Source organism: Scyliorhinus canicula, chromosome 10, assembly GCF_902713615.1.
Source record: "Scyliorhinus canicula chromosome 10, sScyCan1.1, whole genome shotgun sequence".
NCBI lineage: Eukaryota > Metazoa > Chordata > Chondrichthyes > Carcharhiniformes > Scyliorhinidae > Scyliorhinus > Scyliorhinus canicula.
Genome location: NC_052155.1, coordinates 95,346,562 through 95,370,902, shown reverse-complemented (window position 1 = coordinate 95,370,902; position 24,341 = coordinate 95,346,562). Strand labels below are relative to the sequence as shown.

At 48.8% G+C, this 24,341-nt stretch overlaps 1 protein-coding gene across 1 annotated transcript in view; it reads right to left on the bottom strand.

Annotated features, from left to right (window-relative positions):
- The window catches only part of LOC119972132, a 660,627-nt gene that overhangs the window by 315,658 nt on the left and 320,628 nt on the right, over window positions 1-24,341 (bottom strand). The window contains exon 29 of the mRNA XM_038808465.1: window positions 24,036-24,190. Coding sequence (XP_038664393.1) covers window positions 24,036-24,190 — 155 coding nt within the window. The remainder of the gene's footprint in view (window positions 1-24,035; window positions 24,191-24,341) is intronic.

Here is a 24,341-nt window from a genome sequence, read left to right as displayed (position 1 = left end):
CACATTTGAGACTACGAGCTTTATTAAGACACGAGTAACAACACATGGTACCCAGGAGTGGCTTCAGACGCTTACTACAGGACAACTCAGTGGCAGATACAGAAAGCTCAAAATGGCATGGAAATCTCCTACTGGACATTTGACTTGGGAAGACATCGCTAATTCGAGGATGTGGTATGGATACCCAGAGCAGCTAGACCTGACTGGCAATGTAAGAGGTGTCTGGAAAAGGTTTAAACAAATGTTTGATTTGGATCTCGTAGCTAATGAGGTACAAGACGCCTCCGACAACATTAAAATAGCAATTCTCACCGCAGGGCCTGTAAATAGGAAAGTGTATAATGGATTTAAATACTCAAAAGATGAAGACAGAAACAGCTTACAAACGTTACTAAACAAATTTGAAGAGTACTGTGAGAAATTTGAACAGCAAGACATACTCAGAGTCCAAACTGCACAGAGACTGAGTGATGCAAAACTTAAAAAATCACGAAAAGAACAAGAAATCGCGAATGAAAAGTACAGATCAAAAAGAAGAAATAACAAGAATTTCTCACAAAGCCAAAATGCTGAAACCCAGTCCAAATCGGGAAGAGAAGGTAACTTACAACTTTTAGAAATCCAGTCCAGATGGGACAGAAAAATCACTGAAATCCGCGAAAAAATGGCGTCGGAGCACATTTTGCAGTCTCCGGTAAGCAAAGAACTACAAATTGCGTCTGCGCATGCGCCGGAACCGGAAGCCGCGCATGCGCAGTTTAAAAAATATCGCGGTGCCGATCGTTATGCGCATGCGCAAGCCGCGCATGCGCAGTCAAAAAAAGTTTTGTTCGCGGATCGTAATGCGCATGCGCAATGGAAACAAAACCGCACAGTGAAGGCGGAAGGCGGATTTGCGCATGCGCAATGCATTCCTGCGCGTGACGTCATGACGTCTGAGCATCCCGACCACGCCCACTTAAAAGGGAAATGCCCGAAAATTGCAAACAAGACACTTAAAGTGGTAAACACAAATTTTCTTGCCTCAGAACACAAAAAAACGCCTGAACTTAAACCAACAGTTAAAAACAACTTGCACAACACCCTGAAAAAAGCAGTCTGCACCACCCAAAGTGAAGAGAACAAAAAGAATTCCGAAACAACAAAAGATGATTTGTTTTTCAAAGATTACCTCTCAGACATGGCTGAGTCAGTCGGATATGCTTATCACAGCATCAGCGACACGGTCGCAAAGCACAACACGAACCAACTCGTGGTAGATGAATCAAACCAAGATGATTTGGTTTTCAAAGAACACTACTCAGACATGGCTGAGTCAGTCGGATATGCTTATCACAGCATCAGCGACACGGTCGCAAAGTTCAACACGAATCAACTCGTGGTAGAAGAATCCAACCAGGATGATTTGGTTTTCGAAGAATACTACTCAGACACAGCTGAGTCAGTCGGATATGCTTATCACAGCATCAGCGACATGGTCGCAAAGTTCAACACAAATCAACTCGTGGTAGAAGAAGCCAATGAAGATGAAATGGGTATCAAAGAATACTACTCAGACATGGAGGAGTTATTTGGACATGCTGATCACAGCATCAGCGACACCGTTGCAAAGCTCAACACGACTCTACTCATGGTAGATGAATCCAACACCATGATGCCATGGCAGCTCGTCGATACATTGGATGACAGCAATACCCTAGACGAAGACGACGCCACACAGAGAGCACAGGAAGACTCCACAGAGCGAGTGATGACAGGCTCCACAGTGCGAGTGATGAAAGACTCCAAAAGGGATGCAAGCAAACACTCCCTGGCGAACACCATGCATGAACAAGACCATGAAGGTAAACCCGCTGTATCTGAGCAACCGCAAGCAGACTATGAAAGTCTACCAAGCTCACAGGAACAAGAAGAAGACAACGTACATCTAACCACTGACACCATGCATGCGCAAGACCATGAAGGTCAACCTGCCATATCTGAGCAACCACAAGCAGACTATGAAAGTCTAACAAGCTCACATGAACAAGAAGAAGACAATGCACCTCTACTCACTGCATGCGAAGACAGTGACAAGGTGATCACACTCGACGTACAGGATCACAGCGAGACTGACAGTTCTCAGCTTGTCTGTACCGAAGCACAGAGCGAAAACAGTAACAAGGTGATCGCACTCGACGTACAGGATCACAGCGAGACTGACAGTTCTCAGCTTGTCTGTACAGAAGCACAGAGTCGGGCCACCCAACAGTCCAGAGAGACGATGCCGAAAGAAAACATGCAGATTTTGACTCCAGAAGAGGAGCACCTGGAGTCCAGACAGACAACGCCGAAAGAAACCATGCAGATTCTGACTCCAGAAGAGGAGCACCTGGAGTCCAGAGAGACCAAGCAAAAAGAAACCATGCAGATTTTGACTCCAGAAGAGGAGCACCTGGAGTCCAGTGAGACAACATCAACAGAAATCATGAAGATTTCAACTCCAGAAGCGGAGCACCAAGAGTCTAGAGAGACCACGTCAAGTGAAATCATGCAGATTTGGACTCCAGAACAGGAGCGCCAGAAGTCCACAGACACCATGTCAATTGTAATCATGGAGGTTTTGACTCCAGAAGAGGAGCGCCAAGAATCCAGAGACACCGCGTCAAATGGAATCGAGAAGAATTTGACTCCGGAAGAGGAGCACCAAGAAAGCAAAGATGAGGAATCCAATTCTCCACAAATGATTGATGTCACCTGCACCGATGCAACATCAGATCATTCGCACCACTCTCGAGACGAAATGCTCAATGACTCAAATTATCCACTCGGGACACGAATAGAGTATAACAAGAAAAACAACAGTCAAAAGAAGCACAGCAGAAACGGGACAAACAACAGCAAGAACAAAAGCAACATGAAGCGCGACAAGACCAACAACAATAGCAAGAAGCACAGCAGAAACGAGAACGACAACAGAAAGAACAAAAGCAACATGAAGCGCGACAAGACAAACAACAAAGTCAGGCACAAAGATAGCGACAACGACAGAGACAGAGACAACAAGAACGGCAACGAAAACAACAAAGTCAGGAACAAAGATAGCGACAACACCAAAGACAGAAACGACAAAAACAGCAACACGAACGGCAACGAAAACAACAAAGTCTGGAACAACGACAGTGCCAACACCAAAGACAGAAACGACAAAAACAGCAACAAGTACGGCAACGAAAACAACAAAAACAGAAACGACAGAAACAACAGCAATGAAACAATGACTTGTACACAATGGTACTACTCGGCACATGAAGGACACTGCCACAGCTCACTGCAAAACGATGACAAGACTACAAACATGTCATGGGATGACAACGAATCGCACAAACTCACGTCTGCTCCAGAACGAGCAAGCACACCAGCATCCAAGGCGGATGAGACAATAAATCAACACCACAAGCACAAAAAAAAAAAAGTCCATGCCAGTCAACATCAGTGAGGTGACCATGCAAACACCTCGGGATGATGCAGTGGGTACTTAAAATAATAAGGAACACCAACAACATTCACAGCGGACTTGCAATATCAATATCACCACGTCATCAACAACAAAAAGAAAAAAAAGCTCTGAACAAATTCATCAAGTTTGGACTCATAAATGTTTTTATTAAGATTGGACATATAACTACATTGGCTTTGTACAATATGCAATAGCACCATCACCTGCATAGATACGCATATCATAAGTAACTGTTTTCTATAATTTTCTTTAACGATGTACAGCAAATATGTAAAGAGAAAAAGGGGGATGTGGTAATCGTAGATTTACTAGACACAAAAACAACTGAGCAAACACCAGAGGGAGAGCTATAAATACACCGGGACAGGATGTACAATTTTCTTTAACAATGTACAGAAAATATGTAAAGAGAAAAAGGGGGATGTGGTGATCACAAGTTAACTAGATGCAATACAACTGAGCAAACACTAGAGGGGGCACGGGAGAGCCATATAAATAGACGGGGACAGGAAGTGAGGAGACACTTCACTGAGGGCAGAACTTGGAGCAACACAGATACACCCACACGCCAGCTAGGAACACTGAAGGTAACCTTAGGAAACAGCTCTGAAGAGTGAACGAACTTACAATAAAGCATCTTCTCCACATTTGAGACTACGAGCTTTATTAAGACACGAGTAACAACACATCCTTTACAGTCAGAGCACTTAAACACCGCCAGCATTAGCATGTGTCTTCTTTCAAACAGAACTGTTACGGTCAAACGGGGAATGGGAAAGGAGGGGCCCATTCTACCTCTCCTCACCACATCGCAGCAATTGGGAATTCAAGGCAAAATGTTGAATTTAATAATAAACCAGCAGCAAGTGGTAGTTAAAAGTCTGGCACCAGAGCAAGTGACATATTGACCCAAATGCTTCAGCATCTACAAGAAACACAAGCTGTCTAAATGTGCACAATATAGGGCATGAAAACAAAGGAAAGAACAAAGTAAGCAACGACAATGATGGTAAAGTAACAGATAGAGTTACTGCTGCCGTGCTGTCAAAACATTTGCACTCACCAGGACACAATTTGCACAAATAGCAATTGTAAAGGTTTATACCGCATGAGATGAGAGGACTGCTTCGTTGGCAAGTGGACTCTGATAGGTAGAGGAATTGCCATGGAGATCACACCAGGGAACAGTAAACTGTTTAAATTCAAACCTGTAAGGTGGGGGATTGGGGTATATGTCTGCAGGAGCAGCACTTGCCACTGGAATGTTGAGAGCCTTAGGTGCTTTGAGTCTTTCTATCCCATTGGTACCATTGCCTTGGGGCCAACCAATGTCATTCAGTGACTCCCATCCCTCACCCTCTCCAGAGTCTATCTGACTGGCCCTGGTGCCCCAAACTACATTTACCTGAATTTGAGGGCACACTACCAAACTGCAGATGCAGCTCTGGCAATGGCCAACATTATTGCGGCTTTTGAGTGACCAGTCTTCTTTCAAGCTGGTAATTTTTGGGTGCAGATGCCATCCTTTTTTTAAAAAATTTAGTGTACCCAATCATTTTTCCAATTAAGGGGCAATTTAGCATGGCCAATCCACCTAGCTTGCACGTTTTTGGGTTGTGGGGGCGAAACCCACGCAGACACGGGGAGAATGTGCAAACTCCACACGGACAGTGACCCAGAGCCGGGGTCGAACCTGGGACCTCAGTGCCGTGAGGCGGTTGTGCTAACCACTAGGCCACCGTGCTGCCCAGATGCCATCCTTATTAGAGATGGCAACACCACTTTACTGCTGCTAGCAAAACGTGGCCCCTGGCCCCACTGCCGGCCAAAGGGTGTTTGGGTCTACCCTGGCAGCGGGTGCCCTGCCACCTATATAAGTTTCAGCCCAAAGAATGCTGGACAGGTAAGAAATTGCACAACAGAAGAAATGTTTGGATGCAGGAGGGAGTCGGTTCTGGGGAGGCATAGGACAGAAAACATTGGTTTCTTAAGGCCAAGAATGCAAGGACGTACCAGGCAGAAATTAATCTGACCTTTGGTGGCCACTATTTTGGAAGAAATGCTGAACTGTTACTCAGGCACTCGAGCTGTTTTACAAGGTGATCACCTAATTGTTACAAAGATTGGGGCTCAAAAAGCTTAATATACTGTTACAATCCCCTGGGCTAGTGCGCGGTCAATTCCAGCCCCACTTGACCCGGAGTTACAACACAACTGAAATGAATACATCATTATGAGAAAAACAGCCAAAATCTTTGGCTCTTAGCTGCCCAATAACCACAGTCACCAGGATTATAAATTTAAACACAACTAATTCTATTAATAACAATAACTATAATCAAATATATAGCAAACACAACTGTTTAACTATTATTTACTTCCTACCCACTCCTTAACTTGCCCCCACCCTTTATACACACACTGACTGACAAGCAGACAGAGGGGAAAATAGAGATGTAAAAATAGCAAATATTTCAGATGGTTATCTTCTAGTACACCTTCCTTCAATATAAGCTTTTAGTTCAAGGTTTTTGCTTTTAGTCTGCAATGATTTTCACAGGTCTCTGCAGTTTCAGAATACAACCTTTCTGGTGAAAAGAGAGAAAGAGGGAGAGAGCAGCTCCTTTCCTCTGATTTTCCAGGACTCCACTGAGCATTTTTGGATCACTGAAAAATCATTCCACACGATTAGGAACAAATCACTGCCTGTTACCAGGCAGAAGATAGCCTTTTGGCCAATTCGTTGGCCACCAGCCAACCAATCGAACTGAGTCCCACTGCTCGGGTGCCAAAAAGTCTGCGTTCTGCGTTCGAAGGCTAGCACAGTGCTCTCTTTTGTAATTTTTGAGTTCCTCACTTCCTCCATTAAGACCCATGGATCAAAATGATAATGACAAAATTAAGAAAGGGGAAATAAGGAAATCAACAGGAATCAACAGGGGCTCAACACACCTCCCTCCTTAAATCGAATGAAATGTCATGGCACAGATATTTTATTATGAGGTACACAAGACATAAATCACAAACATATATCCATTCATCCATCCCCATTATATAAGTTCCCTTACCAGTCTCTACTTTGGTAACTAGTCAGCTCTTAACAAAGCTATCACATTATCCTTTCCGGAGATGTGTACAATTTTAACATTGAGCTATTGGAATAATAAAATCCAATGGAAAAGGCTTGTGTTGTGGGTTTTAAACATATTTACAGATGCTGGACATATACTTCAAATTGCTGACGGGCTAGTAGCAAGGCTAAGGCTTCTTTTTCAATGATGGAATTTCTTTGGCATGGTCTTAGTTTTGTTGAAAAATATCGAAAAATATCCCACTGGTCTCTCTATGCGTGTATCATCATCTTGTAGGGGCTGGTTTAGCACAGTAGTCTAAACAGCTGGTTTGAAATGCAGAACAATGCCAGCAGCATGGGTTCAATTCCCGTACCAGCCTCCCCGAACAGGCGCTGGAATGTGGCGACTAGGGGCTTTTCACAGTAACTTACTTGAACCCTACTTGTGACAATAAGCTATTATTATTAGTAGTAGTACTACTGCCCCTACACCCAGTTTACTGGCACCTGTGGCCATTTTAAATGGTCTGGAAAAGATTCGGGGTGGCTAGCACTGGTTCACCCACTAATATGGCTCTCAATCTCCCAAACTCTACTTGCTGTTCTGTGAACGACCGCGTTTTTGCTTGCTTCTGCAACATATCCAACTTGCACTATACTTCAGTCTCTAACTGAGCTAGCCTCTGTGGTTTTAGTCAAGACGAATGTGGCTTTATTGGTTCAGAGATTCCTATGTTTACATCATGTAGTTAACGTAGTGCACCCTGGTGTTTCCCTATAAATCTGTCTATGTTTTGCCAGTATCTTTATTAGATCTTCTCTCCGTTCTTCTGCGGATAGGTTTGCATCTAAGGTTATAAAACTCCCTCTAATATCTTCAAACAGTACCTTGTTTTCACTCTCTTCTTCAAAATCAAATACAATGTGCTTCCCTTTGTCAGGTTTCCAGATTGGAAAGGGTCCCCGAATGTGTACCTTCTGCAGTTCTGTCTCTTTCTGTCTCTTGTGTAAAACACCAGCCTTTTCTGATCATCTAATAAATGCTTATCCAAATTTTGAGTCTCTTCTGAAGCCAAACTACAAGCAATATTGTCAATGCTGAGGGAAATGTTTGGTTAATTTTTAATCAATTAACACTTTTCAACCCCTCCAGCTGTACATTTCCTCTTTTCCTTCACATGGTTACTTTCAGCAACAGTTAAAGCTGAGGGTTCAATCTTTGCATAGTTGGTTGGTTTTCTTTGCACCATTCTTTCTTTTACAGCTTTTACTTCTTCATCGGAGTCTTTGTAAACACAGCTTTTATGTCCATTTAGCAATACGGACTGAAACAATTTGTACTTTCCAGATTTCAATTTTTCTTCTTTACTTTTACTTGTCCATTGTGGATGTGTTGGCTTGAAGAGACATTATTCCTTTGATTGGTAGTAGCCTGCAACAACTTTTCACATCATTATCAGAATCAGAGGATGCACATTGTTGATTCCATGAACTTCCTGTTTTTTGACAACAGATGTGGTTGTAGAATGACTGCATGGTTCTTCATCCGCCTTCCTCTTCATTTTCAAAATAAATTGATAAATAATTATTTCATCTCCTTTGCTATTTGCTTCCTTTGCTGTAGTAATCCACAGGAGGCAGGAGTTCCATCACCACACCAATATTTATTTACAATAACGATATTACAGGAGCAGCTACAAACAGTGCTGCTAGCAGTCATGTCAACTTAGACTGCTCACAAAGCCTACACAGGTGATTATATGGGCCCCCTCAATGAGCTGTCATTGAGGGAGCTCATACTCCAATTGGCCAACCAATAAAGCCAATTGGAGTTCATTACACATTCTTTCCACAAACACACTCCTTCCACCATCAACGCACAGCAGCAGTGGTGTGTACCATCTACAAGAACTCATCAAAGCTCCCTAGGCAGCACCTTCCAAACCCATAACCCTCACCATCTTGAAGGACAATGACAGAAAATACTCCAATTGGCCAACCAATAAAGCCAATTGGAGTTCATTACACCCCTCCCCCCCCAAGGTCCGAGGAATTCCTGCCAGCTGGCATTCCTCTGAGCTTCTTCCTGCTCCTCATGTCTGGGTCTGTCACCTCTGCGTCGTCCGCCGGGTCATTCTCTGAAGTGGGCGGGTTTACCTTATAGGTGCCCATCTTTTCCTTGACGACCTCCTTGGAAGTTGTTCTTCCTCTTCCTCGGGGAGAGGTGTCGCGGCCTCGTCAAGTGTGTCCATCTCCGACTCTGATGACTGGATGACGGGGTCTGGAGAAATTGCTCGGGGCTGGGGATCCTTTCCGTCTGGGCTACCCCAGCTTGAGGCGGTCCTGCTTCGCCTGCCTCCAGGTGTGTTCCGCTGCCCTTATTTGGTCTAGGTGTTTCTTCAGCACCTTACCTCCTATTGAAACCTCATAGGATATGGGCCCTGTTTGGGACTCTACCGTGCCTTTGACCACGTTGGTCCATTCCCATAATTCTTGACCCAAACCGGTGTCCCCACCTGGAAATGTCTCTGCTGCCGACTATTATCATGCCCCCTGCGTTGGGCCTCCTGTTGTTTCTCCACTTTTCCCGTTAAATTTGGGGGAAAGGAGACTCAGCCTCGTTCGCAGCCGCCTTCCCATTAAGAGTTCAGATGGCGGTATGTCCGTTGTGGAATGCGGTGTGGTCGTGTAATCAAACAGCCAGGGGGAGAGCTTTGTGTCTATTGACGCTGCCAGCTGCTTCTTGAGTTCCGCTTTAAGTGTCTGGACCGCTCTCTCTGCCAGGCCGTTGGTCGCTGGATGGTAAGGGGCCGTTTTGATGTGACGGACTCAGTTTTCCTTCAGGAATTTTCCAAATTCCCCACTTGTGAATGCTGTTCCATTGTCCGACACCAATACCTCCGGAAGTCCATGTGTTGCAAAAGGGCCCTGAGCTTTTCAATTGTCGCTGCTGTGCTTGCCGTGTTTACCCGGTGGACGTGAACCATTTAGAGTGGGCGTCCACTATCACCAAAAACATTGAACCCATGAAAGGGTCGGCGTGGTCAATATGCAGGCGGGTCCACGGTCCGCCTGGCCATTCCCACGGGTGCAATGGCGCCGCTGGTGGCAATCTTTGCCCCTGTTGGCACTCCTGGCACCGACGTACCAAGGCTGCTATGTCTGTGTCCAAACCTGGCCACCAAACGTAACTTCGAGCTAGCATCTTCATTTTAGACACCCCTGGGTGTCCGTGATGTAACTCAGTTAAGATTGCCTGACGGCCCTGAGCTGGGACGATTTGCTCCCCATAATAGGATACCGTCTTCTACGGTTATTTGGTCCCTTCTGCTCCAGGATGGGTGCATCTGGGGCTCCACTGGTCTTTCCAGTTCCCCTGTTAGCAGTAAATGCTTCATCTTGGCTAAAACTGGGTCTTTTTGCGTCCACAACCGAATATGTTGTACGTCTACTGGTTGGGTGTCCAAAAAAATTAGAGTCATTACTGTCTCCTCTACTTTTGGTATTTGCAGCGGAGTGTCCAGGAGGGGAAGTCTGCTCAAAGCATCTGCATGTGCTACTCGCGTTCCCGGCCTGTGCTCCAGAACGTATCTATATGCCGCCAGTAGAAACGCCCAGTGTTGGATTCTCGCTGATGCAATCGGGGGTATTGACTTGTCTTCTTTTAATAACCCTAATAACGGCTTATGGTCCGTCACTATGGTGAATTTCCGCCCGTACAGATACTGGTGAAATTTTTTTACTGCGAATATCACTGCCAGTCCTTCCTTCTCGATTTGGGCGTACTTCCTCTCAGCCATCGCCAAGGTCCTCGAAGCATAGGCTATTGGCCGTTCTTCCCCATTCCTTCCTCTATGGGCTAAGACGGCTCCTACCCTGTAGGGGGATGCACCACAAGTGACCACCAACTCCTTCCTTGGGTCATAATGCTCTAGGACATTTTCGGATGACAGCTGTTCCTTAATGTCCCTAAATGCTCGGTTTTGGCGGGTGGACCATTTCCATTCTTGCCCCTTTTTTAGTAGCTGGTGGAGGGGTTCTAGGATGGACGCCCTATTTTCAATAAATATTCCATAATAGGTTACCAACCCTAGAAATGATCGTAACTCCTGGACCGTGGTGGTTGCTGGGGCTTCTTTTATTGCCCTTACTCTGTCTTCTAATGGGTGTAAGCCTGACTCGTCTACTTTATATCCCAGGTACGTCACTTGTGGGGCCAGAAAAACACATTTTTCCCTTTTTAGCCGTACGCCTGCCTTTGCGAAACGCCTGAGTACTTCCTCCAGGTCCTTAAGTGTTCCCTGTTTGTCCTACCCGTGATTAAGACATCGTCCAAATAAATCGCCACCTGCGGTAGTCCTTGCAGAATATTTTCCATCGTACGCTGGAATATAGCGCAGGCTGATGACACACCAAAAGGTAGCCTAGTATAACGAAAAAGGCCCTTCAGGGTGTTGATCGTAGCGAACCTCTGGGAGCCCTTGTCCAGTTTTAACTGCAGGTAGGCGTGGCTCATGTCTAGTTTCGTGAACAAAAGCCCACCTGCCAATTTGGCATATAGGTCGTCTATTTTCGGGATTCGGTGTTCGCCTATGATTTCCCCCAAACCTTCCTGGAAGACCTCCGGGTATTTTTGGAGTACTCCACTCAACTGCCCGCTTCCACTCTGGAAAATTTTCATCCAATCTAATTTCAGGTCTTTCAGCCAGTTCCGTCCAATTAAGCTCGGTCCGGAGCCCTCTACTATCGTCAATGGTAATCTGAGCAATGGTTTCTCATATTCCACAGGTACATGAGTTGTGCCTAGAACTTCCAGGGGTTCCCCCATGTAGGATTTAAGTTTCGTCGATGTTTTTGTTAGGGTTAGTGGCTGGAGTCCACCTTTGATTTTGCTAAATGCTGCCACTTCCATTACTGATACGGCTGCACCCGTATCTATTTCCATTATTGTCGGCCGCCCGTTCACCTGTGGGGTAATCCTAATGGGTTCTGCTTTCTTCGTTGTAATATTATATAATTGTTCCCCTTCGGAGGAGGATGGGGCGTCTAGGTTGTGTACTTCCCTGCGTCCCCACCTGCTATTCCTCTTTTGCCACCTCCTTCTAGGGTTTCTGTCATTGTTACCCCACTCTGTCTGGTGCCAGAAACGGTCCTTCTCTGTTGGGGGAGCCTCAGCCGGTACTTCCCTCCTTTCCTCAGGTTTTTCCTGAGAGCGGCTATCTGGTAGCAGGACCCGTTTCGGTAGTCCCTCTCACAAGTATCTACCTCCATTGGCGTGCCCTGTAGTTCCTGCGCCCCACTTGCTGCCTTTTCTAGGGACAGTGCGAGCTGTAACGCCTGCCTGAAATCTAGCTCCGTTTCCGCCAACAGGCGTTTCTGTACTGTGAGGTCGTTTATACCACACACTAACCGGTCCCGAAGCATTTCATTTAGTGTCGGGCCAAACTCACATTTTTCCGCCAGCCTTCTCAGGCGGGTCAAGAAATTCGTGACTGACTCCCTGTCTTCCCGCTTCGCTGTGTAGAATCTGTACCTACGCAAAATGAGGGGTGGTTTTGGGTCATAGTGCTCTTTCACCAATTCCGTTACGTCTTGGAAAGTTTTCGTGTCCGGCGCATCGGGATAAGTCAGACTACGTATAATGGTGAAAGCGGAGGGTCTGCACGCCGACAGCAGGATAACCCGTCTCCTTTCGTCCATCAGTATATCATTTTCCCGGAAGAAGTAACACATTCTCTCCACATACTGGGACCAGTCCTCAATAGCCGGGTCGAATGCCTCTAACCTCCCAAAAAACGGCATTTTTAAACAGCAAGGCTTACCCTCCGAGTGCGGCAGCTGGTCTCCGCAAAATTCTTAGTTTACCTCGTCGCCACTGTAGTAATCCACGGGAGGCAGGAGTTCCGTCACCACACCAATATTTATTTACAATAACGATATTACAGGAGCAGCTACAAACAGTGCTGCTAGCAGTCATGTCAACTTAAGACTGGCTCACAAAGCCTACACAGGTGATTATATGGGCCCCCTCAATGAGCTATCATTGAGGGAGCTCATACTCCAATTGGCCAACCAATAAAGCCAATTGGAGTTCATTACATTTACCTTGAAGAGGCACTGAGTGCCTTTAAAAGGTAGGTTAATCAGCTGTTGGATTGGTGTCATTTCACGACGTTGTCCTCATCCTAAATAGTTAATGCCATGCTATTATGCATATTTTCCTTCAAGACAGGCATGCTCTGCGAAATAGTTGCAACTGAAGTAGATGTCAATGGGTTTACTGCAAGAGACTGCAACAAGTTACATTTAGGAAAGTCCAATTTACTGTCTTTTTATGATTTGCTGCCTTGTTCCTTAGCTTTGGAAGAATTACTTGCTAGCTACTCAAGTTCAGTTAGTGACAGGTCTATTCGGCAGCAGTTTATCACTTCTTCCTAATCAGAATCGAAATTGGATTCAGAACTCTTGTCTGAACCTTCATCACTGTTATTACTGTTAGATTCAGACTCCTCTTTCTTAGGATCACCTTCAGACTTGGAGTTCTCAGAATCTGGTTTTCTACTAGATTTTATCTTTCACAAACTTCTGAGAGGAATCATTCTCGTAGAGATAATTTCATCAGTTTCTGCAAAAGCAGATACGCTACCATTATCATTTGATGTTTGATTAATGTCTTTCAACCTTTCTGTCTTTGAGTAATTTAATGCCAAACATGTCCTGCCATCGTATCTCATGCGCTATCCGCAGTACTTCCCTCACACTCTCTGTAATAATGGGCAAAGCTGCAACCTTCACACCTGCCAAATCATTCCCCAAAAGTAAATCTAATTGATCCACTGGTAGCTTCGGAGCAACTCCGACAACCACTGGACCTGACAATAAATCACATTTCAATTGTACTTTATACAATGGAACAGAGATATAGGGCGGGATTCTTCGGAAACCGGCGGGGTGGGCAACTCCGGTGCAAAGGAGTGGCGTGAACCACTCCGGCGTCGGGCCGCCCCAAAGAAATCCTCCGCACCTTCAGGGGCTAGGCCGGCGCCGGAGTGGTTTGCGCCGCGCCGGCCGGTGCGGAAGGGGCTTTTTGCCACGCCAATTGCCGCCAAAGGGCCTCTGCCAGCCGACGCAAGTTGGAGCATACGCGGGAGCGCCAGCATGTGCTGGCGTCATCCCAGCACATGCGCGGGGGGGGGGTTCATCTCCGTGTTGGCCATTGCGGACCATTACAGCGGCTGGCTGGGTGGGCTCCGATCGTGGGCCAGGCCACCATGAGGACACCCCCTGTGACCAGATTGCCCCACGTCCCCCCCGAGGACCCTGGAGGCTGCCCGTGGAGCCAGGTCCCGCTGGTAAGTACCTGTCGTAACATACGCTGGCGGGACCCGCTGAAAACAGGCGGCCACTCGGCCCATCGCGGGCCGGAGAATCGCCGGGTGGGCCGCTGCCAGTGGCCACAACCGGCGCGGTGCGATTCCCGCCCCCATCAAATCCCCGGCGCCGGAGAATTCAGTCTTAGACTTTCCTCGCAACTTCTAACATGCTGAATGAACATGCCCCACTTTATTACAATGTTATCACCTGGGCCTTCGAGTCCCACCTTCAGCCTCAGTGGCTTCTACCCTGATCTGAGGGGGAGATCTCAGAGCATTGCCAGCTATCTAGGGCAGCACGGTTGCATAGTGGTTAGCATGGCTGCTTCACAGCTCCAGGGTCCCAGGTTCGATTGCTGACTTGGGTCACTGTCTGTGCAATATTTGCATGTTCTCTCCTTGTCTGCGTGGGTTTCCGCTGGGTGCTCTGGTTTCCTCCCACAGTCCAAGGTGTGGGGCGAGATTCTCTGCAAATGCGGAGAATCGTAAAGGCTGCCGTGGGACAGGCCGTAACCCACGGCAGCCTTCACGCCCACTTCTGGGGCCGATTCTCCCCCCGGGCGGGGCTAGGAGCGCGGCCCTGTGCGTCACGGCGGCGCGGCCTTGATGACGGTCGTCAAGGCCGCACGTCAATCGTCACGGCGGCGCGGCCTTGATGACGGTCGTCAAGGCCGCACGTCAATCGTCACGCCGGCTGATGCGGCAGATGACGTCAGCCGCGCATGCGCAGGTTGGACAACGCCAACCCGCGCATGCGCAGTTGGCGTCTTTTCCCTCAGCCGCCCCGCAAGACGTGGCGGCTTGATCTTGCGGGGTGGCGGAGGGAAAAGAGTGCGTACGTTACGGATGCACGGCCAACGATCAGTGGGCACCGATCGCGGGCCTATGCCCCCCTTGGCATGGCCGTGGTACTGCCGTGCCAATCGGGCCCCCAGATGCCCCAAACGGGCATCTAGCGCCCGTTTCATGACGGCAGTGAGCAGGTGTGTTTGCTGCCGTGTTGAAACGGTCGTGAAGGCCCGGCCGCTCAGCCCATCGGCCTCGGAGAATCGCAATTCGTGGCGTGGGTCGGGTGTGGGGGAGGGGGGGGGGGCGGTGGAGAATAGCGGGAGGGCGTGAAAAATGTCGGGAGGCCCTCCCGCTATTCTCCCACCTGGCATGGGGGGGCGGAGAATCGCGCCCGTGAAGTTTAGGTGGACTGGCCATGCTAAATTGCCCTTAGTATCCAAAAAGGGTAGGTGGGGTTACTGGGTTAGAGTGGAGGTGTGGGTTTGGGTGGGGTGCTCTTTCTAAGGGCCGGTGCATGGGCCGAATGGTCTCCTTCTGCACTGTAAATTCTGTGATTCATTACTTATCTTGGCTCCCTGCCTCCTCTCACTCTCACACTTATCCTTTTCAGAATTATGGGGGTGTAGATACAAAACTTTAAATTTATGGATCAGCTCCTAATCATCACTCATGTTGCTGCTTGTTTGGCAGTCGTCACCGTTTTGGTCTTCAACATGGGTTCTTGTCATAGAAGATTGAGAATTCTTAAATTCTGCCAGGAGAATGACCTCTCTTAAAGCCTCCTAGGTAGTTTAAACTCCAAATGCCCATACCCATTTATTAAAATTGTTCTGGTTAACCCTTTCAAATTTGGCATATGTCAGTCCCGGCTGTCTTCTTTAATTCTGAAACCTTTGCCTATATGCGTCAGGAACAATTCATACGCACCCAGAATGGCCTTTTTTTACCTCATTATAATTCTTAAAAACCTTCTCTGACAGGGAAGCAAAAACTTCTTGCGCATATTCCCGTGCCCAACCAGGTTTGACGGGCTACACGGTGACCCCTGTTGGCACTGTGGGCTCTGTTCCCGCATGTCTACCCCACGCCCCCCACGTCCTGGTTTAGTTAGGGGCTGGTTTAGCTCACTCGGCTAAATCACTGGCTTTTAAAGCAGACCAAGCAGGCCAGCAGCACGGTTCGATTCCTGTACCAGCCTCCCCGGACAGGCGCCGGAATGTGGCGACTAGGGGCTTTTCACAGTAACTTAATTGAAGCCTACTCGTGACAATAAGCAATTTTTTTTTTCCTAACTGCGCCGTCAGTGGTCGTACCGTGGGGGCCTCTGGCCCAAGCACCCGTCCCTGATGACAGGAGTACCATTGGCTGGCACTGCCTTCGCTGGGGGCTGCAGTGGGTGTAGACCTGGGTGGTCTGCCGTTGGATAGGGGGCAGTTTGGCGGGATGTTTGAGGCGGGGGAGGTGGGGTGCAGGAGTGGGCACATCCATACGGCCGGTGTCACTGTGTAGAACCAGGGGCTGTAGTGGTCAATGGGTGGCAGCATTACGGCCGCCGTAATGGTGGTCAGTGCGTGGGCACCACCCCAGTCCCGTGTGGGGGTAACCCCGGCCACTTGTCCTGTTTCCCCTTTTCCCAGTGACCTGGCAGGGGCCCCCCCATCCCAGCCAGCAAGGCCGGTGTCCGGAGCGGCAGCCCGCAGTCGCTCCTCTCTGTGTCCTACCTCCTCTCTCTCTCTCTCTCTCAGCAGCCACCACGCCAGGATCACGATTTTTAAAACCACAAGTGAACTGCGCCATCAGGAACTTGGCCCATCGGAGGTGGAGAATCGAGGAGGCCCCGGAGAATACCGTGTCTGGCCCGCTAATGATATGCAAATGGCATTTGAATGGCACATGGCACCCGTCGTATTCACGCCATTTTTGGGGTGCCGGAGAATCGCGATTTAGCGTCAAACCGGAGCCTACCGTGATTTTGGCACTGGAGGCTATTCATCGCCCAATCGCGTTTCGGAGTAGGTCGATGGAGAATCCTGCCCCTTATCTCTGAAACGTAGAATCCCACCCAATGAGTGACACAACCTCCTCCTGTGCTGTAAGCACCTCTCCTTCTATTTAAAAAAAAAATCTTTTTATTGGCATTTTCAAAACTATATACATTGCTGTTTGTTTTCATTTATTGTACAGTCACAAAGGTTCCTTCTTAGGTCTCTATTTACAGTCTGTTGCTGTCTGGCTGGCTCAGCCTACACTCCTCCCTATCCCCCCCCCCCCCCCCCCACCAGCTCCTCTCTCCTTGACGACCCCTCCCTCCCTTCCCCCCTTTTTTACTGCTGTTCCCCATTTTTTCTTGCTGGGTTTTGCCATCTCACCTTGCTCCCCCACACTGCCCGGTCCTCCCTCACTTTCCTTTTTCTATCTTACCCTGGCTATTTCCCCTGGCTACTGGCTATTTATCTATTTAAGTGTTGACCACAAAACAGGTCTCGGAACAGCCGGTGAATGGCTCGCATGTTTTGTGGAAGCTCTCTTCCGACCCACAGATAGTGAATTTGATTTTCCACATTTGGAGAAATTCTGACAGGTCGGATAGCCAGTCTGCAGCTTTAGGTGGTGCTGCTGACCGCCAGCCAAGCAGGATTCTATGGCGGATGATCAGGGAAGCAAAGGCAAGGGCATCCGTCCTCCTCCCCATGAAGAGCTCTGGCTGGTCTGACACCCCGAAGGCCGCCACTTTCGGGCTGGGCTCCACCCTCAGCCACATCACTTTGGACATTGCCTCGAAGAAGGCTGTCCAGTACCCAGCAATTCTGGGGCAAGACCAGAACATGTGGGCGTGGTTGGCCGGGCCTCCTTGGCACGGTTCGCATCTATCCTCCACCTCCGGGAAGAACCTGCTCATTCGGGTTTTGGTCAAGTTTGCTCTATGTATCACTTTTAGCTACGTTAGGTTGAGCCTCGCGCATGTGGAGGTACAGTTGACCCTGTGCAGTGCTTCGCTTCAGAGTCCCCACCCTATTGCGAATCCCAAGTCTTCCTCCCATTTCCTTCTTGTCGTGTCCAGTTCAGTGTCGGCACTCTCTAGCAGTCGTTCGTACATGTCACAGATCCCTCTGCCCAGGATGTCTGCGTACAGTAGCTCTTCTAATAGTGTCTGTTGTGGTGGTCAGGGTATGTCCTTGTCTCCTTCTGTAGGACGTTTTTTAGCTGCAGGATCTGGGTTCGCTGCCTTTAGCTAGTTGGAATCTCTGCGGCAGTTCTTCCAGTGCTGTGACCCTACCATCAGTGTATAGGTCCCTGACTGCCAATGTCTCCCCGTCCTGTCTCCACCTTTTGAAGGTGGCGTCGGTGAGTGCTGATGTGAATCTGTGGTTATTGCAGATGGGGGCTTTGTCGGACATTTTGGTCAGTCTGAATTGCTGCCGTTGTTAGTTCCACGTTTGGAGGGTGGCTATCACAACTGGGCTGATGGAGTGTTTCTTGGGTGGGGATGGGAGTGCCACCGTGGCGAGGGCCTGGAGGGAGGTCCCCTTGCAGGAGGTCTCCTCCGCACACACCCACTCGGCCTCTGGCTCCTTTAGCCATCCCATCACTCCTTCTGCTGTCGATGCCCTGTGGTGGAATTATAGGTTTGGGAGGGCTAGCCCTCCCCTGGATTTTGCTTTCTGTCGGACCTTCTTTGTGATTATGGCATTCGTCCTCTCTCTCTCTCTCTTCCCCCCTCCCCCCCACCATTTGTAGATCCCCGTCCAGTCATGAGCGATTTGGATCCCCAGGCAGCAGAATTTATGTCGGGCTTATTTAAACGGCAGTCCCACCAGTGCTGTCCATCCCCCTTGCGGGTTCACCGGGAAGATCTTACTTTTACTCATGTTGAGTTTGTAGCCCGAGCAGGCACCAAATTCTTTCAGGAGCGCGATGATTCCTTTCATGCTGCTTTGTGGGTCCAAGATATAGAGGAGCAGGTCATCTACATAGAGTGAGATTCTATGCTCTCTGCCTCCTCTTTGGATCCCTCTCCAGTTCTTTGCTGTTCTTAAAGCGATCGCTAATGGTTCGATCGCTAGGGCGAACAGCAGCGACGGCAGCGGGCATCCCTGCCTGGTGCCCCTGTGCAGCTTGAAGTACTGAGAGCTGGTTTGTCCGTACGCTCGCCGTGGGAGCATTGTACAGGAGCTTCATTCATGAGGTAAATCCTTTTCCGAGTCCGAACCGCTCCAGCACCTCTGTCAGGTACTTCCACTCGTTCTGTCAAAGGCCTTTTCTGCGTCCAGGGAGACGACCACCTCAGGTGCTCTGTCCCTGGATGGGGTCATGATCACGTTTAGCACGAGCCTGATGCTCGATGTTAGCTGTCTACCTTTGACAAAGCCTGTTTGATCCTCTGTGACCACCTCTGGTACGCAGCCTTCTAGCCTTTTGGCTAGGATCTTGGCCAATAATTTTCCATCTACGTTCAGTAGCGAGATGGGTCTGTATAAACTACATTCAGTTGGGTCTTTGCCTTTCTTAGGTATCAGCGATATTGAGGCCTGTGCTAGCATATGTGGCAGTTTGCCCATCACCAGCGAGTCTGTTAACATCTCCCACAGGTGCGGGGCCAGTGCTGTCGCAAATGTTTTGTTTGGAGTCCATTGAGAACCCATCTGGTCCCGGCGCCTTCCCCGCCTGCATGGAATTTAAACTCTCCATAATCTGTCCCGGTTCTAGTGGTGCTCCCAGGCCGTGTTTTCTGTCGTCCCCCACGACTGGCATGTCCAGTCCATTGAGGAACTGTTTCATCCCCGAGTCCTCTGGTGGGGGCTCTGAGGTGTACAGTCCCCGGTAAAAGTCTTCGAAGGTCTTGTTAACCTTGTCTTGGTCTGTTTCTAGCGTGCCTCTGTTGTCCCTAATTTGCGCAATCTCTCTGGTGGCTGTCTGCTTTCTCAGCTGGTGCGCCAACAGGCGGCTGGCTTCGACTCCATGTTTGTTGAGGGTCCCCTGTGCCTGGCGGAGTGGGTGCACTGCTTTCCTCGTAGAGAGCAGGTCAAAGATCATTTGTAACTTTTTCCCCTCCGCCAAGAGCTCTACGGTCGGGGCCTCGGAGTGTTTACGGCCTACCTCTAGTATGGAGTAGATCAGCTGCTGCCCAGCCGCTCTCTCCTCTCTATACCTTCGCGCTTTAAAGGCGATAATTTCCCCTATAATCACGGCCTTTAGTGCCTCCACATTTTGGTTGTTTGTGGTGTACTCCGCTATAGTCTGTGATACCCTCTCGCTGAAGGCCTTGTCGGCCTGCTCCAACCTAACATCCATGGAGCGTAGTCGGAGATTATGATTGCGGAGTACTCTGCCTTGACCAGCCCAGTGAGCACCGATTTTCTGATCACAAAGAAGTAAATCCTTGAGTATACATTGTGGACTGGGGAGAAGAAGGAGAACTCCTTCTCCCCTGGGTGGGTGAACCCATCTGTGGGAGGAGCGCGAGAAAAAGCGGAAAGAAAAGGTGAGAGGAAAAAAAAAGTGGGCCCCTGGAAAAGAGAGACAAAGAAAGAAAAAGAGAAAAAGAAAAAAAGAAGAGCCCTCCCACCCTAGAGAGAAACAAAAAGGATTCGAAAAAGAGCAGTGAACCAAGAAAACCAATCGCCACTGAGAGAAAAAAAAGTGTCCTCCCGCCCAAGAACCAAAAACCCCCAAAAACAGAGGTGAACTCAGAAAACAGTGTCCCCACTGAGAAAAAAAGAGTCCTCCCCACAAGAAAACAACCCAAAAGAAAAACTGAGGTGAACCAATAAAAAAAAATCCCCACTGAACAAAAAGAACCCTCCCGCCCTAAAAAAAAACCACAAAAAAAAGAGTCCGAGGCGAGATTCTCCCACCCCCGGCCGGGTCGGAGAATACCCGATGGGGCGGCGCGAATCGCCCCGCGGCCCCGATGCCGGCTGGCGTATTCTCCGTCGCCGTTTTTCAGGCGGGGGCTGGACTCACACCACGCTGGTTGGGGGCCATTGGTAGCGGCGTCCGCGGCGATTCTCCGGGCCCCGATGGGCCAAGCGGCCATCTGTGTTTGGCCAGTCCCGCTGGCGTGGGTTACGCATGGTCGCACACAGCGGGCCTGGCAGGTGAGTCGGCGTGGGCGGTCCTCGGGAGGGCAGCAGGGGGATCCGATCCCGGGGGGGGGGGGGGGGGGGGGGGGCATGGTGGCCTGGCCCGCGATCGGGGCCTACCAATCTGCAGGCGGGCCTGTTCCGTGGGGGCACCTCTTCCTTCTGCGCCAGCCCCTGTTGGGCTCCGTCATGGCCAACGCGAAGAAGAGAACCCCCTGCGCATACGCTAAAATATGACGGCTGATCTGTGCACGAGCAAACTCGCGCAGTCCCTTCGGCGCCACCTGGAGCACTGCCAACCCCACCGGCGTCAACCGAGCCCACGAGACATGTTTGGATTTCTCACCTTGGGGCCCCTTAACGCCAGAGTCATTCACGCCGATTTTCCCGCCGGCGTAGGTACTTAGTCCACGGAAGGGAGAATCCCAGGCCAAGTGTTTAAAAAATGTTTAAACTCCGCGAGGAGAACACAGACCAGAGTTCTGTTTCTCCGATGAGTTTAAAGTGCCGGTAATTGTGTGGGAGGCCACCACGATGCAGTCAGGAGTCCTCCTGCCCCTGAGGGAGAGGGAGCTAAAAATAAATTGGACAAAGGGACCCACGAGGCAAACGAAAATAGAGAGAGAGAGAGAGAGAGAAAGGGGATCAAGGAGTGAGAGAGAAATAAAGACCCATGGGAGGAGACAAGAGGGGAACGAAAGAAGAAAAATTCTCCAAGAAGACGGGACTCTTCTTTGGTCAGCCCAAACGGCTGGCACTAGTGCGGGGGCCACCCACAATGCTGGCACTGCGTCTGCCCCGACACTTCTTCTTCACTTCTTTCTCAATAGTCCCTTTTCTTTTTTTTCTTCCCCAGTACTTTGGTAAGTACCTTCTTATACCAAGTTCTCAACTTTTCAAAATATTTCAATTATTGCACTTAAAGTTATTTTTGATTGTAGTGGAGAGCCTCCACGTGCTTGCTACCTGCTTTGACATCTATCCTTCTATAACAGTGAATAATGGAGTATTTGAGAAAATTATTCTGTACGTTTGTTTCCACATCGCATCAACTTTATGATAGTAGATCCAAATAGCCCATGACTGGAAAGGGATCCACAAATGGAACCTCACCAGCCTGACGGAGGAAGTTAAAAAGGACCTGCAAAGATGGAACACACTCCCGCTCTCCCTCGCGGGGAGAGTCCAGACGATCAAAATGAACGTACTGCCCAGGTTCCTTTTCCTGTTTAGATCCATTCCGATCTACATCCCCAAGGCCTTTTTCAAAGCGCTGGACAAACATATCATGGCGTTCGTATGGGGGGGTAAAAATGCTAGGATCCCAAAGAAGGTCATACAAAAAACAAAATCCAGGGGGGGGCTAGCCCTCGCGAATCTACAATTCTACCACTGGGCGGCAACAGCCGAGCGAGTAAGGGGATGGATCCAGGAGCCAGAAGCCGAGTGGGTGCGTGCGGAGGAGGCCTCCTGCATGGGAACCTCCCTCCGGGCCCTCACCACGGCAGCACTCCCATCCCCACCCAAAAAACACTCCACCAGCCCAGTGGTGACAGCCACCCTCCAATCCTGGAACCAACTGCGGCAGCAATTTGGCCTGTACAAAATGTCGGACAAGGCTCCCATCTGCAACAACCATAGGTTCACACCAGCACTGACCGACGCCACCTTCAAAAGGTGGAGGCAGGACGGGGGGACACTGACAGTCAGGGACCTATACACGGACGACAGGATCGCAACACTGGACGAACTGACAGAGAAATTTCAGCTAGCTGGGGGGAACGAGCTACGGTACCTGCAGCTCAAAAGCTTCCTACGAAAGGAGACAAGGATGTACCCACAACCGCCACGACAGACACTATTGGAAGACCTACTGGACGCAAGTATCCTAGAGAAAGGGAACTGTAGTGACATGTATGACCGACTGGTAGACAGGGACGACACCGTACTGGACGCAACAAGAAGGAAATGGGAGGACGACCTGGGGATGGAGATAGGGTGGGGACTCTGGAGCGAAGCACTGCATAGGGTCAACTCCACCTCCACGTGCGCAAGGCTCAGCCTGACGCAACTAAAAGTGGTACATAGAGCCCACTTAACGAGAAACCGTATGAGTAGGTTCTTCCCGGAGGTGGAGGACAAATGTGAGCGGTGCCAGAGAGGCCCGGCCAACCACGCCCACATGTTCTGGTCTTGCCCCAGACTTGTGGAGTACTGGACAGCCTTCTTCGAGGCTATGTCCAAAGTGGTGGGGGTGAGGGTGGAGCCATGCCCGATAGTGGCGGTCTTCGGGGTTTCAGACCAGCCAGATCTATTCCTGGGGAGGAGGGCGGACGCCCTTGCCTTTGCCTCCCTGATTGCCCGCCGTAGAATCCTGTTTGGCTGGCGGTCAGCAGCACCACCCAGAGCTGCAGACTGGCTGTCCGACCTCTCGGAATCTCTCCAAATGGAGAAAATCAAATTCGCCATCCGAGGGTCGGACGACGGCTTCCACAGAACGTGGGAGCCATTCATGCAACTGTTCCGGGACCTGTTTGTGGCCAACGTACATGAAGAAGAATAGTCGGGTGGCCAAGAACCAGGGGAAAATGGGCGGGAATCGGGGGAAGGTAGCCGGGGGGAGGGGGGGGGGGGGGCTACGGGCTCGGTATAGGGGTTTGATGGCAAGCCAAGGCCCAAAACCAAACTATAAATAAATGCCTATAAACATGTGCCTCGGCCATATTGGGGAATGTAAAATATGTATGCTGGCTAAAGGGGGCGGCCACAATTATTGTTATGAAGATGCTTACCTGTAAATATTCATGTAAAATTTTTGTGTTTTCCTTTTTTTTTCTCTCTCTCTAATAACTTGTAATTTGTCATATATAAAATATGAAAACTCAATAAAAAAACATTTATAAAAAAAAAAACTTTATGATAGTACATGCATTGTCGTTTGGTAGTCAGAACTTGATTATTGCTGAGAAAGGAATAACTTTTGTCAAATCGTTTTGTTTTGCGCTCATCAGGAAAATTTTCAAGAATACCAAATGCAATGGGAAGAACAATTTCTGATGTATGCAAAGAGAGAACAGTTTGTTTTGCAAGTAGTATCTGATTGGTAGAGACAGTGCAATGGACATTGTCCTGAAGAATGAACCAGGGTTTACATCAAATAATGAAGTAGGGGAACACAATTTGTTTGTACATTTAATATTGTTAGTTTGATATGTTACCTGATCTTTTTGGAAGATTATCTGATTATTTTGTGACTTATGGAGTTTCCGTTTGCCTAAGTCTCCTCTTTCACCAAATATGTTGATGTAGACGTTAGCATTTGTTTCTGCTCCGGATTTATTACCAGTAAACACATGGATATGGTAAAACAGTACTGTCCCATTAAAAAAGAGAAAAATCATCAAAAAGGGAAAACACAATATTTAAGTGCCAAAAATCACATGTTAAATCAACTATTTGCATTCAACAGCATCTTTGAGAACTCAACAGCCTAACATTATTAAACAATACGGAAATTACAACAC